Here is a 15,158-nt window from a genome sequence, read left to right on the forward strand (position 1 = left end):
GTGCCTTACCATTAACCCTGTATGTTCTACCCTGGTTTGTCCTTCCAACGTGCAATACCTCACACTTGTCAGTATTAAACTCCATCTGCCATTTTTCAGCCCATTTTTCCAGCTGGTCCAAGTCCCTCTGCAGGCTCTGAAAATCTTCCTCACTGTCTACTACACCTCCAATCTTGGTATCATCAGCAAACTTGCTGATCCAATTTACCACATTAATATCCAGATCATTGATATAGATGACAAATAACAATGGACCCAGCACTGATCCCTGTGGCACACCACCAGTCACAGGCCTCCACTCAGAGAAGCAATTCTCTACCACCACTCTCTGGCTTCTTCCATCGAGCCAATGTCTAATCCAATTTACCACCTCTCCATGTATACCTAGCGACTGAATTTTCCTAACTAACCTCCCATGCAGGACCTTGTCAAAGGCCTTACTGAAGTCCATGTAGACAATATCCACTGCCTTCCCTTCATCCACTTTCCTGGTAACCTCCTCGAAAAACTCCAACAGATTGGTCAAACGTGACCTACCACGCACAAAGCCATGTTGACTCTCCCTAATAAGCCCCTGTCTATCCAAATGCTTGTAGATTCTGTCTCTTAGTACTCCCTCCAATAACTTACCTACTACCGACGTTAAACTCACCGGCCTATAATTTCCCGGATTAGTTTTCGATCCTTTTTTAAACAACAGAACAACATGAGCCACTCTCCAATCCTCCGGCACTTCACCCGTAGACAGCGACATTTTAAATATATCTGCCAGGGTCCCCGCAATTTCAACACTAGTCTCCTTCAAGGTCCGAGGGAACACTCTGTCAGGTCCCAGGGATTTATCCACTTTAATTTTCCTCAAGACAGCAAGCATCTCCTCCTTTTCAATCTGTATAGTTTCCATGGTCTCACTACTTGATTCCCTCAATTCCATAGATTTCATGCCAGCTTCCTTAGTAAATACAGACGCAAAAATCTATTTAAGATCTCCCCATTTCCTTTGGTTCCGCACAAAGCCAACCACTCTGATCTTCAAGAGGACCAATTTTATCCCTTACAATCCTTTTGCTCTTAATATACCTGTAAAAGCTCTTTGGATTATCCTTCACTTTGACTGCCAAGGCAACCTCATGTCTTCTTTTTGCCCTCCTGATTTCTTTCTTAAGTATTTTCTTGCACTTCTTATACTCCTCAAGCACCTGATTTACCCCCTGTTTCCTAAACATTTCATACAACTCCCTCTTCTTCTTTATCAGAGTTGCAATATCCCTTGAGAACCAAGGTTCCTTATTCCTATTCAATTTGCCTTTAATCCTGACAGGAACATACAAACTCTGCACTCTCAAAATTTCCCCTTTGAAGGCTTCCCACCTACCAATCACATCTTTGCCAGAGAACAACCTGTCCCAATCCACGCTTTTTAGATCCTTTCTCATTTCTTCAAATTTGGCCTTCTTCCAGTTCAGAACCTCAACCCTAGGACCAGATCTATCCTTGTCCACGATCAAATTGAAACTAACGGTGTTATGATCACTGGAACCAAAGTGCTCCCCTACACAGACTTCTGTCACTTGCCCTAATTCGTTCCCTCCCCGATGACTCCAGTATCCCCCCAAAACTCCCGCATCCCTCCCCTATATGACTCTCACATCTCCCGTCACACCCACATACCTCTCCTATGACTCCGACATCCCTCCCCTATAACTCCCACATCCCTCCCCTATGACTGCCACATCCCTCCCCACTGACTCCCAAATCCCTCCCCTATAACTGCCACATCCCTCCTCTCCATCTCCCGCATCCCTCCCCGATGACTCCAGCATCCCCCCAAAACTCCCCCATCCCTCCCCTATAACTCCCACATCTCCCCTCTGACTCCCACATCCCTCCCCCCAACTCCCGCATCCCTCCCCGATGACTCCAGCATCCCCCGCATAACTCCAGCATACCTCCATAACTCCCGCATCCCTCCCCTATAACTGCCACATCCCTCCCAATGACTCCCGCGTCCCTCCCGATGATTCCCGCATCACTCCCCTATAACTCCCGCACTCCTCCACTAAAACTCCCGCATCCCTCCCCTATGACTCCTGCATCCCCCCGCCTGAGTCCCACATCCCTCCCGCCTGACTCCCACATCCCTCCCGCCTGACTCCCACATCCCTCCCCTCCGACTCCCGCACCCCTCCCCTCCGACGCCCGCATCCCTCCCCTCCGACGCCCGCATCCTTCCCCTCCGACACCTGCATTCCCCCCCTGACACCCACATCCCCCCCGACACCCACATCCCCCCCATGACTCGCGCATCCTCCCCTCCGACGCCCACATCCTTCCCCTCCGACACCCGTATTCCCCCCCGACACTCACATCCCCCCATGACTCGCGCATCCCTCCCCTCTGACTCGCGCATCCCTCCCCTCTGACGCCCACATCCCTCCCCTCCGACACCCGCATTCCCCCCGACACCCACATCCCCCCATGACTCGCGCATCCCTCCCCTCTGACTCGCGCATCCCACCCCTATATGACTCCCACATCCCTCCCCTATATGACTCCCACATCTCCCCTGTCACACCCACATACCTCCCCTGACTCCGACATCCCTCCCCCATAACTCCCACATCCCTCCCCTATGACTCCCACATCCCTCCCCTATGACTCCGACATCCCTCCCCTATAACTCCCACATCCCTCCCCTATAACTCCCACATCCCTCCCCTATGTCTCCCACATCCCTCCCCTCTGACTCCCACATCCCTCCCCTATAACTCCCGCATCCCTCCCCATTGGCTCCCGCATCCCTCCCCTATGACTCTCGCAGCCCTCCCCTATAACTCCCGCAGCCCTCCCCTATAACTCCTACATCTCTCCCCTATAATGTGCAAGCCATAGGGAACAAGGTGGATGATCTTAAAGGGAGAACCACCGACTGCAGGGAGATGTAGAACTGCTATGTATTCTGTTTCACCGAGACCTGGCTCTCCCCTGCCAACCCCGACTGTGCTATCTGGCCGGAGTGAGTTTCGATCCATCGGATGGACCGTACGGCATCTTCGGGCAAGATGAGGGGCAGTGGTGTCTGCCTACTGATCAACAATTCGTGGTGCTCGGACACAGTGGCACTGACAAGCTCCTGCAGCCTGGACCTGGAACACCTGTCGGTGAAGTGTCGTCCCTACTATCTGCCACGGGAATTCATCTCGGTCATACTGACAGCGGTCTACCTTCTCTCCCAGGCGAACGTGGAGTGTGCTCTGAACATACTGTATGCCAACGTCAGTGAACTTGAGACCAGGTATCCTGAGGCTTTGCTCATTACAGCTGGGGACTTTAAACAGGCCAACCTCAGAAAGGCGCTGCCAAAGTTATAACAACATGTATCCTGCCCCACTAGAGGCCCGAATATACTTAACCACTGCTACACAGCAGTCAAGGTAGCCTACCATTCCGTCCCACAACCTCACGTCGGAAAATCGGACCATCAGGACGTACTCCTCCTCCCGGCTTACAAACAGAAACTGAAGCGGGAGGTCATGGTGTCAAAAGTGGTGTTGCGTTGGACAGAGGAGATGGATGAGATCATCCGTGACTGCTTTGAATCAAGGACTCAGCAGCTAACCTCGATGAGTATGCCTCAGCTGTCATGGACTTTATCTGGAAATGCACAGAGGACTGTGTGTCTTGCAAGACGATCCGGGAATTCCCTAACCGGAAACCTTGGATGAATTATGAAGTCAAGTCCCTTTTGAAGGCTAGAGCTGCGGCTTTTAGGTCAGGGGATACCAGTCGCTACGTGGAATCCAGGTGTGAACTCCGGAAAGCCATTAAGGGCACCAAGAGGCAATATCGAGCCAAGTTGGAAACCCAGGCTAACCAGAGGTATGCCGGTAGACTATGGCAGGGTCTAAATGAGATCACTGGGCGCAAAGAAAAGGCTGGGAATATCAATAACTGTGGCGCTTCTCTTCCTGACGAACTTAACGTATTCTACGCAAGATTCGAACAGAAGAGGAGCATCCTGCTCTCTCCGGATGAACCGGACCTGGTAGCATCGAGATTCATCGTCACCGAGGAGGACGTTAGAAGGGCCTTCCTGAAGATAAATCCAAGGAAGGCGACGGGCCCAGATGGAGTCCCAGGATGGGTTCTCCGGGCCTGTGCAAGCAAGCTAGCTAGAGTGTTTGCTGATATCTTCAACTGCTCCTTGCTTCAGTCTAAGATCCCCTCGTGTTTTAAGAAGGCAACGATAATCCCGGTGCCGAAGAAGAGCAAGGTGGCATGCCTGAATGACTATCGACCTGTGGCTCTGACATCAATTGCTATGAAGTGCTTCGAGCGATTTGTTATGGCACACATCAACCACAGCCAACCAGTCAACCTCGATGCTTTGCAATTCACCTACCGGAACAACAGGTCAATGGCAGATGCCATCTCTCTGGCCCTACATTCCTCCTTAGAACACCTGGAGAATAAAGACACATACGAAAGGCTCCTTTTCACTGACTACAGCTCTGCTTTTAATACCATCGTTCCAAATAAACTGATTCCTAAGCTCTGGAACCTGGGCCTTAGCACTCAGATCTGCAGCTGGATCTTCAACTTCCTCACAGAAGTGAAGGAAGGCTGTAAAAATAAGGGACAAGCTCTCCTCTACGATCACTCTGAGCACCTACAAGGCGGTGTACTCAGCCCCCTGCTGTACTCACTGTACACCCATGATTGTGTAGCCAAGTTTCCATTGAACTCAATATATAAATTTGCTGATGACACTACAATTGTAGGCTGTATCTCGAGTAATGATGAGTTTGAGTACGGAGAGGAAATTAAGAACCTGGTGGCATGGTGCAAAGACAATAACCTATCCCTCAACATCAGCAAGATGAACGAATTGGTTGTTGACTTCAGAAGGAGTAGCGGACCGCACAACCCCATTTACATCGGTGGCGTGCAAGCGGAACAGGTCAAAAGCTTTAAGTTCCTCAGGGTCAATATTACAAATGACCTGACTTGGTCCAACTAAGCAGAGTCCACTGCCAAGGCGGCCCACCAGCACCTTTACTTCCTGAGAAAGCTAAAGAAATTTGGCCTGTCCCCTAAAACCCTCACTAATTTTTATAGATGCACTGTAGAAAGCATTCTTCTGTGGTGCATCACAACCTGATATAGACCGGAAGAAGCTGCAGAAGATCGTAAACACAGCCCAGCACATCACACAAACCAATCTTCCGTCCTTGCACTCACTTTACACCGCACACTGTCGGAGCAGTGCTGCCAGAATAATCAAGGACACGACCCACCCAGCCAACACACTTTTCGTCCCTCTTTCCTCCGGGAGAAGGCTCAGGACCTTAAAGACTCATACGGCCAGATTTGGGAACAGCTTCTTTCCAACTGTGATAAGACTGCTGAACGGATCCTGACCTGGATCTGGGCCGTATTGTCCAAATATCTGGACCTGCCTCTCGGTTTTTTTGCACTACCTTACTTTCCCTTTTCTATTTTCTATTTATGACTTACAATTTAAATTTTTAATATTTGCTAGTGATTTGTACTCCAGGAAGCGCGAAGCGCAGAATCAAATATCACTGTGATGATTGTACATTCTAGTATCAATTGTTTGGCGCCAATAAAGTATAACTCCCACATCCCTCCCCTATAACCCATTAAAAAATTAACACCCTGATCATCTGATACAATATACTTTTAGTGGCCACTTCATAAGGTACCTTCTGTAACCTAATAAAGTAGCCACTGAGTGTTTTACTGGGCATATGTGGTCTTTTGCTGCTGTAGCCCATCCACTTGAAGGTTCAATGTGTTGTGCATTCAGAGATGCTCTTCTACACATCACTGTTGTAATGCGTGGTTATTTGAGTTGCAGTTACCTTCCTGTCAGCTTGAGTCAGTCTGGCCATTGTTCTCTGATCTCTCTCAAGCCATTTCCACCCACAGAATTGCCACTCACAAGATGTCTTTTGCTTTTTTGCACCATTGCCTATAAATTTTAGAAACCGCTGTGCTTGAAAATCCTAGATCAGCAGTTTCTGAGATACTCAAACAACCCTGTCTGGCATCTATTGTCATACCACAGAGTCACTTAAATCACATTTCTTCCCCATTCTGATGTTCTGAACAACAAATAAATCACTTAACCATGTCTGGGCATGTTTTTATGCATTGAGTTACTGCCACATGATTGGTTGATTTAATATTTGCATATTTGATATTTGCATGAATGAGCAAATGAAGGGTGTACCTAATAAAATGGCCACTGAGTCTACATTACTCTACATATATAGATTTTTCAATATCCCTTTTTTCTTGCAACCTTTAATACGTCACACATACCTAAGCTGTGTTCCAGACATCCCTGTATCTGACCTTTGCTAAACAATTCTGAGAATAAGTTTCTGGAAGACTATTGGAAATCAAATTTCCATACTTTCTAATAGGTCTGAAAAAAATCAAGCATTTGGAAACTTGTGTTAGTGGGGTCAAATCCGACAATTATTTTCCTCTGAAGATGCATATGATGGATTTTTTAATATGCAAGTTCAATACATCCATTATTGGAACATCATCAGTAAAATGAAACAGTCCAGGAGAGCAAAATCAGAAGCAATAAATATACATTTCTGGAACAATAAGACTTAGAGTAACATTTATGCTCTTAAGAATGCATGCCAGTGTTAGTAAAAAGATTTCAAGGGTGGTTTAAGAAAATTAGAGGAATTATTAGATGTAGTCAATACTGCTTTACTTACGTAGCTGAAGCATCTCCAGAAAGAATCGATAAGCTCTGGGCACTTTTGCAATAATAAGATGATGAACCATTCGATCAAGTATTTTACAGATGCCTGATTATCACTCAAGGCAGATGTGAAGACAGTTTGAACAATGGCATTGAGAAACACCTACGGAAAATATTGATGCAGTTTGAGTTCAAACACATGGGATTCTCATCCATAAACTGATACCAAAGGCAATTGTAATGTGAAGTAGGCTTATCTAAAATGAAAAACATTGTGAAAATGAGGCTTCATTAAACCACTGATCTAACTGAATCCCAACAAATTTCCTTTGGTTTGAATTTTTCAATTAGGCACAAACTAAGGAAAACTTCAATAAATTACTTGCTATGCACCACAACTCTACTCATGCCTTTAATCAGAAATTATCAATGCTACGTTCTTTACCTATTAAAGATTAACTCTATTTGTCACATTTAGATCAAAACATTGAAACAAGAATGAAATACACTATTTGTGTCAATGACCAACACGGTCTGAGGCAGCCCGCTAGTGTCCCCAAGCCTCTGGTGCCAAAATAGCATGTCTATAACTTAATAACCCTAACCTGTACGTACTTGCTGGTTCCTAAGGGTAGCATAGCCGGGGGTGGTAGTGGAGATAAGCTCCCACTACCTAGAAAGTGCTCTAAATGGCATGCAACTCTAACAGCCCCTGACAACCAAGTTCCACTCTTGGCTTTCATGTGTGGCTTAGCTATTAGGCCCAACAAGAGAAGGGGCAAAGGCAGACTACTGGCATCTCAAAACCAGTTGCTTCAGGGAGGTGGAGCCCATCAGCTTTGGACGGCAGCCCGCCCAGGAGAAGGAAAACTGATTTTAAACCTCTGCTACCTTGTGGCCATACCCACCCATGGGAAAGTCTTCGGGAGTAAACCCCAAGGAAGAAATCTAGAGCCAGGGTCCCTAAGGCAGCTTGATATTGTTTACAACTTCATTCTGGCAACCTCTGTGATGACACTACTGCCAAGCTGTATCAGTGCTTGTCCTTCCCTTGGACTATAACAGTGATGTGGAGAGGGGGAATCTACTGCATGGCAACAGCCAGTTCTTCAAACCTTCCCACCCAGGCTTGCGCCCTGGAGAGGACACAGACCACCAGAAGCACAAACCTGTGATCCCCTGGGATCGACAGCTGCCTATTCACGTCTTTGGATTGTTGAAGGAAACTGGAGCACCCAGAGGACACCCATACGGTCACGGGGAGAACGTACAACATCCTTATAGTCAGCAGCAAAAATCGAACCCCAGCCACTGGGGCTATGAAATGTCACGCTAACCATTATACTACCATGCTGTCCTCTACACTACTGTGCTGCCCTATAAAGACCAGAGGAAACAAAAACAAGCTTTTAAAAAGTGTTTTTGTCTCCAAGTGGGGAACAGCTAACAGGGAAAATAAAAAGGGTCAATTTCAGATACCTAAATTGGGGGAAAAAATTCATGGATAATTACTTTTGGCCTCATTATGCATGTGAAACATAATTCTTAGTCTGATAGTATCTTTACCTGGTCCATTTGAGGAAGGAGCACAAGGAGTGTCTGCCAAATTCTGTTCTTTAGTCGATGCTTCATGGAGTTCACATAATACCGACTTTTGGTGTCCCTCAGCTCTTCGTCCTGGGAAAAGGACAAATAGTAGCTTCAAGAGTTCAATTTTATTTAGCAATTTGACAATAAATCCAAAAAAGGTGACAAACACCATTTTGCTACCACTTACAGTACACAATGAACATGCACCACAATTCTATAGAAGGTCTTGACTTAGAGGGATTGCACATCAACCTCATCTGCTACCTAAAATCGAATTTGTTTGTCTGTCTATCTCAGTTCTGACTCTGAAAAGAATAACTGTTTCTCAGTCCACAGATACAGCCTGAACCAAGTTTGACCTTAAGAGTAGGTGATAAGGTCAGCACAATATCGTGGGCCAAAAACCTGTATTGCACTGCAATCTTCTATCTTCATTTTCAAAATGCTGCTGATTGTTCTTCTGATTTCTTCCCCGATTTCCACCATCCACAATTAATTTTATTTTACTTTATCTGCTCACAAATTTGAATTTGAATTTATGTAAGACCTTGCATCCATCCCACAACGTGAGGGAGTAAAAATCTTTGCATTATGACTCTGTTGCAATGTACAGACATGTGAATTTAAAAGTCTAATGGCTTGTAGAAAGAAGCTGTCCCATAGCCTGTTGGTCCTGGCTTTACTGCTGCAGTACCTTTTGCCAGACAGAAGCAGCTGAAACAGTTTATGGTTGGGGTGACTGGTGTCTCCGACGATCTTCCAGGCCTTCTTTATGCACCTGCTGCTGTAAATACCCCCAATGGCTGTCCATACCACTCTCTGCAGTGCCCGGCGATCAAGGTTGGTGCAGTTCCCATACCAGGCGGTGATACAGCCCTTCTTCAGTCGCCTGAGGTTGAAGAGAAGCTGTTGTGCTTTTTTGCCACACAGCCAGTGTGTACAGTCGAGGTGAGATCCTCAGGGATGTGTATACCGAGGAACTTGAAACTACTCACCCACAGAAACCATAGAAACTACAGCACAGAAACAGGCCTTTTGGCCCTTCTTAGCTGTGCCGAACCATTTTCTGCCTAGTCCCACTGACCTGCACACGGACCATATCCCTCCATACACCTCCCATCAACGTATCTGTCCAATTTATTCTTAAATGTTAAAAAAGAACCCGCATTTACCACCTCGTCTGGCAGCTCATTCCATACTCCTACCACTCTCTGTGTGAAGAAGCCCCCTCTAATGTTCCCTTTAAACTTTCCCCCCTCACCCTAAACTCATGTCCTCTGGTTTTTTTCTCCCCTTGCCTCAGTGGAAAAAGCCGGCTTGCATTCACTCTATCTATATACATCGTAATTTTATATACCTCTATCAAATCTCCCCTCATTCTTCTACGCTCCAGGGAATAAAGTCCTAACCTATTCAACCTTCCTCTGTAACTGAGTTTCTCAAGTCCCAGCAACATCCTTGTAAACCTTCTCTGCACTCTTTCAACCTTATTTATATCCTTCCTGTAATTTGGTGACCAAAACTGAACACAATACTCCAGATTCGACCTCACCAATGCCTTATACAACCTCATCATAACATTCCAGCTCTTATACTCAATACTTTGATTAATAAAGGCCAATGTACCAAAAGCTCTCTTTATGACCCTATCTACCTGTGACGCCACTTTTAGGGAATTTTGCATCTGTATTCCCAGATCCCTCTGTTCCACTGCACTCCTCAGTGCCTTACCATTAACCCTGTATGTTCTACGTTGGTTTGTCCTTCCAACGTGCAATACCTCACACTTGTCAGTATTAAACTCCATCTGCCATTTTTCAGCCCATTTTTCCAGCTGGTCCAAGCCCCTCTGCAGGCTCTGAAAACCTTCCTCACTGTCTACTACACCTTCAATCTTTGTATCATCAGCAAACTTGCTGATCCAATTTACCACATTATCATCCAGATCATTGGTATAGATGACAAATAACAATGGACCCAGCACTGATCCCTGTGGCACACCACTAGTCACAGGCCTCCACTCAGAGAAGCAATTCTCTACCACCACTCTCAGGCTTCTTCCATTGAGCCAATGTCTAATCCAATTTACCACCTCTCCATGTATACCTAGCAACTGAATTTTCCTAACTAACCTCCCATGCAGGACCTTGTCAAAGGCCTTACTGAAGTCCATGTAGGCAATATCCACTGCCTTCCCTTCATCCACTTTCCTGGTAACCTCCTCGAAAAACTCCAATAGATTGGTCAAACATGACCTACCACGCACAAAGCCATGTTGACTCTCCGTAAAAAGTCCCAGTCTATCCAAATGCTTGTAGATTCTGTCTCTTAGTACTCCCTCCAATAACTTACCTACTACCGACGTTAAACTTACTAGCCTATAATTTCCCGGATTACTTTTCGATCCTTTTTTAAGCAACGGAACAACATAAGCCACTCTCCAATCCTCCGGCACCTCACCTGTCGACAGCGATATTTTAAATATTTCAGCGAGGGCCCCTGCAATTTCAACACTAGTCTCCTTCAAGGTCCAAGGGAACACCCTGTCAGGTCCCGGGGATTTATCCACTTTAATTTTCTTCAAGACAGCAAGGACCTCCTCCTTTTCAATCTGTACAGTTTCCATGATCTCACTACTTGTTTCCCTTAATTCCATAGACTTCATGCCAGTTTCCTTAGTAAACACAGACGCAAAATACCTATTTAAGATCTCCCCATTTCCTTTGGTTCCGCACATAGCCGACCACTCTGATCTTCAAGAGGACCAATTTTATCCCTTACAATCCTTTTGCTCTTAATATACCTGTAAAAGCTCTTTGGATTATCCTTCACTTTGACTGCCAAGGCAACCTCATGTCTTCTTTTAGCCCTCCTGATTTCTTTCTTAAGTATTTTCTTGCACTTCTTATACTCCTCAAGCACCCCTATTTACTCCCTGCTTCCTATACACGTCATACAACTCCCTCTTCTTCTTCATCAGATTTGCAATGTCCCTTGAGAACCAAGGTTCCTTATTCCTATTCACTTTGCCTTTAATCCTGACAGGAACATACAAATTCTGCACTCTCAAAATTTCTGCTTTGAAGGCTTCCCACCTACCGATCACATCTTTGCCAGAGAACAACCTGTCCCAATCCACGCTTTTTTAGATCCTTTCTCATTTCTTCAAATTTGGCCTTCTTCCAGTTAAGAACCTCAACCCTAGGACCAGATCTATCCTTGTCCATGATCAAGTTGAAACTAATGGTGTTATGATCGCTGGAACCAAAGTGCTCCCCTACACAGACTTCTGTCACTTGTCCTAACTCGTTTCCTAACAGGAGATCCAATATTGCATCCCCTCTAGTTGGTCCCTCTATATATTGATTTAGAAAACTTTCCTGAACACATTTTACAAACTCTAAACCATCTAGTCCCCTAACAGTATGGGAGATCCAATCAATATATGGAAAATTAAAATCCCCTACCACCACAACTTTATGTTTCCTGCAGTTGCCTGCTATCTCTCTGCAGATTTGCACTTCCAATTCTCTTTGACTATTGGGTGGTCTGTGATACAATCCCACTAATGTGGCCATACCTTTCCTGTTTCTCAGCTCCACCCACAAGGACTCAGTACACAAGCCCTCTAATCTGTCCTGCCTGAGCACTGCTGTAATATTTTCCCTAACAAACAATGCTACCCCCCCCGCCAACCTTTCATTCCTCTGCCTCTATCACATCTGAAACATCGGCACCCCGGAATATTAGGCTGCCAGTCCTGCCCCTCCTGTAGCCAAGTTTCATTAATTGCTACAACGTCATAATTCCACGTGTCAATCCATGCCCTCAACTCATCCGCCTTCCCCGCAATACTCCAAGCACTGAAATATATACACCTCAGAAGATTTTTACCACCACTCACAACCTTTCTATTAGTGGATTTGCTTGAACTTTTAACATCATTTATTTTCACCCCAGCCACACTGTCAGCTCTGGTACTGTGGTTCCCATCCCCCTGCAAATCTAGTTTAAAGCCCCCCCCAATAGCATTAACAAACCTCCCTGAAAGGATATTGGTCCCTCCGTAGTTCAAGTGTAACCCGTCTCTCTTGTACAGGTCCCACCTGCCCCAGAAGAGGTCCCAATTATCCTGAAATCTGAAACCCTGCTCCCTACACCAGTTCCTCAGCCACTTGTTCATCCTCCAGAGCATCCTATTCCTACCCTCACTGGCATGTAGCACAGGTAGCAATCCTGAGATTACCACCCTGGAGGTCCTGCTTTTCAACTTCCTACCAAGCTCTCTATACTCACTCTCCAGGACCTCCTCACTCTTCCTTGCTATGTCATTGGTACCGATGTGCACCACTACATCTGGCTGATCACCCCCCCACTTCAGAATGTCATGCAATCGATCAGAGACATCCTTGACCCTGGCACCTGGGAGGCAACAAACCATCCTGGATTCTCTGTCACGACCACAGAACCTCCTATCTGCACCTCTAACTATCGAGTCCCCTATCACTACCACTCTCCTCTTTCCCCCCTCCCTTCTGCACTGCAGAGCCAGACCCAGTGCCAGAGATCCGGCTACTGCAGCTTGTCCCAGGTAAGTCATCCCCCCCCCAACAGTATCCAATGCGGTATACTTGTTGTTGAGGGGAATGGCCACAGGGGAACCCTGCTCTGCCTGCCCTTTCCCCTTCCCTCGCCTGACAGTGACCCAATTTCCTGTCCTCTGCTCCTTTGGCGTAACTACCTCCCTGTAGCTACAATCTATAATCTCCTCATTCTCCCGAATGATCCGCAGGTCATCCAGCTCCTGTTCCAGTTCCCTAACGCGGTTTGTTAGGAGCTGCAGCTGGATGCACTTCCTGCAGGTGTCGTTGTCAGGGACACCGGAGGGCTCCCTGACTTCCCACATCCTGCAAGAGGAGCATTCCAACATCCTGCCTGGCATTCTCTCTACACTAGACAATCTGAACAAAAAACTTACCGGAACCTACCCTGGCCTCTATCTGTTCTCGCGGAAGCCTGTTTGAGCCAAAGCCGTCCCACTCTGACTCAGTCCACTCCGACGATGGCCGCTACAACGATGGCCGCTGTATATGGTGGTCTGCTTTTTAAACCTTGGCGCGCTACGTCACGCACCTGCGCAGTGCAGACCCTTCTCCCCGAGCAGTTTTTAAAAAAAAACGACTTTTTCGACCCGAATTCTTCCGCTCACTTCTTCAGCTACTTGCTTCCACTGAAACAAGAGCCGTTGAAATTTTCCCTTTTTAAACCTTGGCGCACTACGTCCTTGGCACCCTCTCAACTGCAGACCCATTGATGTTGATCGGGCCGAGCCTGTCTCCGTTCCTCCTGTAATCCACAATCAGCTCTTTGGTTTTTTTGGACATTGAGGGAGAGGTTGTTATCCTGGCACCACTGTCTCAGGGTGTCAACCTCTCCTCTGTGGGCTATCTCATTACTATTAGAAATATGGCCAATCAAAGTCATATCATATGCGAATTTGATCAGATTGGAGCTGAGTGTGGCAGTATAGTCGTGGGTGTAAAGGGAGTAGAGAAGGGGACTCAGGACACAACCCAAAGGGGCACCTGTGTTGAAGATCAGAGGGGCAGAGGTGAGGGAGCCCATCCTTACCACCCGTCCATGATCTGATAGGAAGTCTAGGATCCAGCTGAACAACGTGGGGTGCAGGCCGAGGTCTCTGAGCTTCCTGTCAAGTCTGGAGGGAATTACGGTGTTAAATGCTGAACTATAGTCCAGGATCAGCATTCTAACATATCCATCCCTCTTCTCCAGGTGAGTGAGGATGGAGTGTAGTGCTGTGGCTATGGTGTCATCGGTAGACTGGTTCCTTCGGTAGGCGAATTGTAGGGGGTCCAGTGTGGGTGGTAGCATGCTGCAGATGTAGTCTTTAACCAGCCTCTCAAAGCATCATCAGGAGACATGGTTCCTCCCTGTTCTGGTGGTCAAAGAGGGCACTGAATTCAACTAGAAGTGAAAGATCTGCTGTCCCCTATCTCATAAGATTTAATTTTGTAGGAGGTTATGGCATTTAAACCCTGTCAATCTGTTGAGCATCCCTCGTTGACTCCACTCTGGCCTGGAATCTCCACTTCACCCACGAGATGGCTTTCCGGAGATTACACCGGTAGCTCTCGTAGCATTCTTCATCTCCAGACCTGAATGCCTCTGATCTGGCTCTCATAACATACTTGAATTCATGGTTCATGCAGGGCTTCTGAATAGGGTAAACTCAGAATGGTTTTGCGGGGACGCACTCATTAACAACTGCTATAAGAAAGTCTGTAAAGACCCTGGTGTAGTCATTTAAGTCCTCAGATGAATTCTTAAACATGACCTGGTCCACTGACTCAAGGCAAAAGGAAAAGGTAACTGCTCCTCCACCTCCTGCGACTACCTCTGGTTGTCTTCATCTCTGGACCCTTGCTCTTTAGGCTTTCTATGCAGGTAGCAGGAGTACTGCCAAATGATCCAACTTGCCAAAATGTAGTCTCGGGAAGGAACGACAGGCATTCCTTATCGTAGAGTAGCAGTGGTCTAGTGTGTTGGGAACTCTGGTGCTACAGGTTACATGCTAGTGATAATTGGGCAGGGTTTTCTTCAAACAGGCCTGGTTAAAGTTGTCTTTAGTCTCAGTATCTGAAGATGACATGTGGGCTGCCTTCAAGAGGATGAATCCAAGGGAAGTGTCTGGTCCAGACTGAGTACCTGGCTGAGTACTGAATACCTGTGCTGACCAACTGGGCGCCGTGTTCATGAATATCTTCAACCTCTCGCTCCAGCAGTGTGTGGTACTCAC

At 46.6% G+C, this 15,158-nt stretch overlaps 1 protein-coding gene across 2 annotated transcripts in view; it reads right to left on the bottom strand.

The window, feature by feature from the left end:
- LOC140201612 (probable methyltransferase TARBP1) overlaps positions 1-15,158 on the bottom strand; it is a 398,438-nt gene that overhangs the window by 162,727 nt on the left and 220,553 nt on the right. For both annotated transcript variants that reach the window (XM_072265981.1, XM_072265979.1), the window contains 2 exons: positions 8,318-8,428; positions 6,765-6,914 (listed from right to left, as the gene is read on the bottom strand). In XM_072265981.1, the coding sequence (XP_072122082.1) occupies positions 6,765-6,914; positions 8,318-8,428 (261 nt within the window). The remainder of the gene's footprint in view (positions 1-6,764; positions 6,915-8,317; positions 8,429-15,158) is intronic.

The sequence above is a fragment of the Mobula birostris genome, chromosome 8 (genome assembly GCF_030028105.1).
Source record: "Mobula birostris isolate sMobBir1 chromosome 8, sMobBir1.hap1, whole genome shotgun sequence".
Taxonomy (NCBI): domain Eukaryota; kingdom Metazoa; phylum Chordata; class Chondrichthyes; order Myliobatiformes; family Myliobatidae; genus Mobula; species Mobula birostris.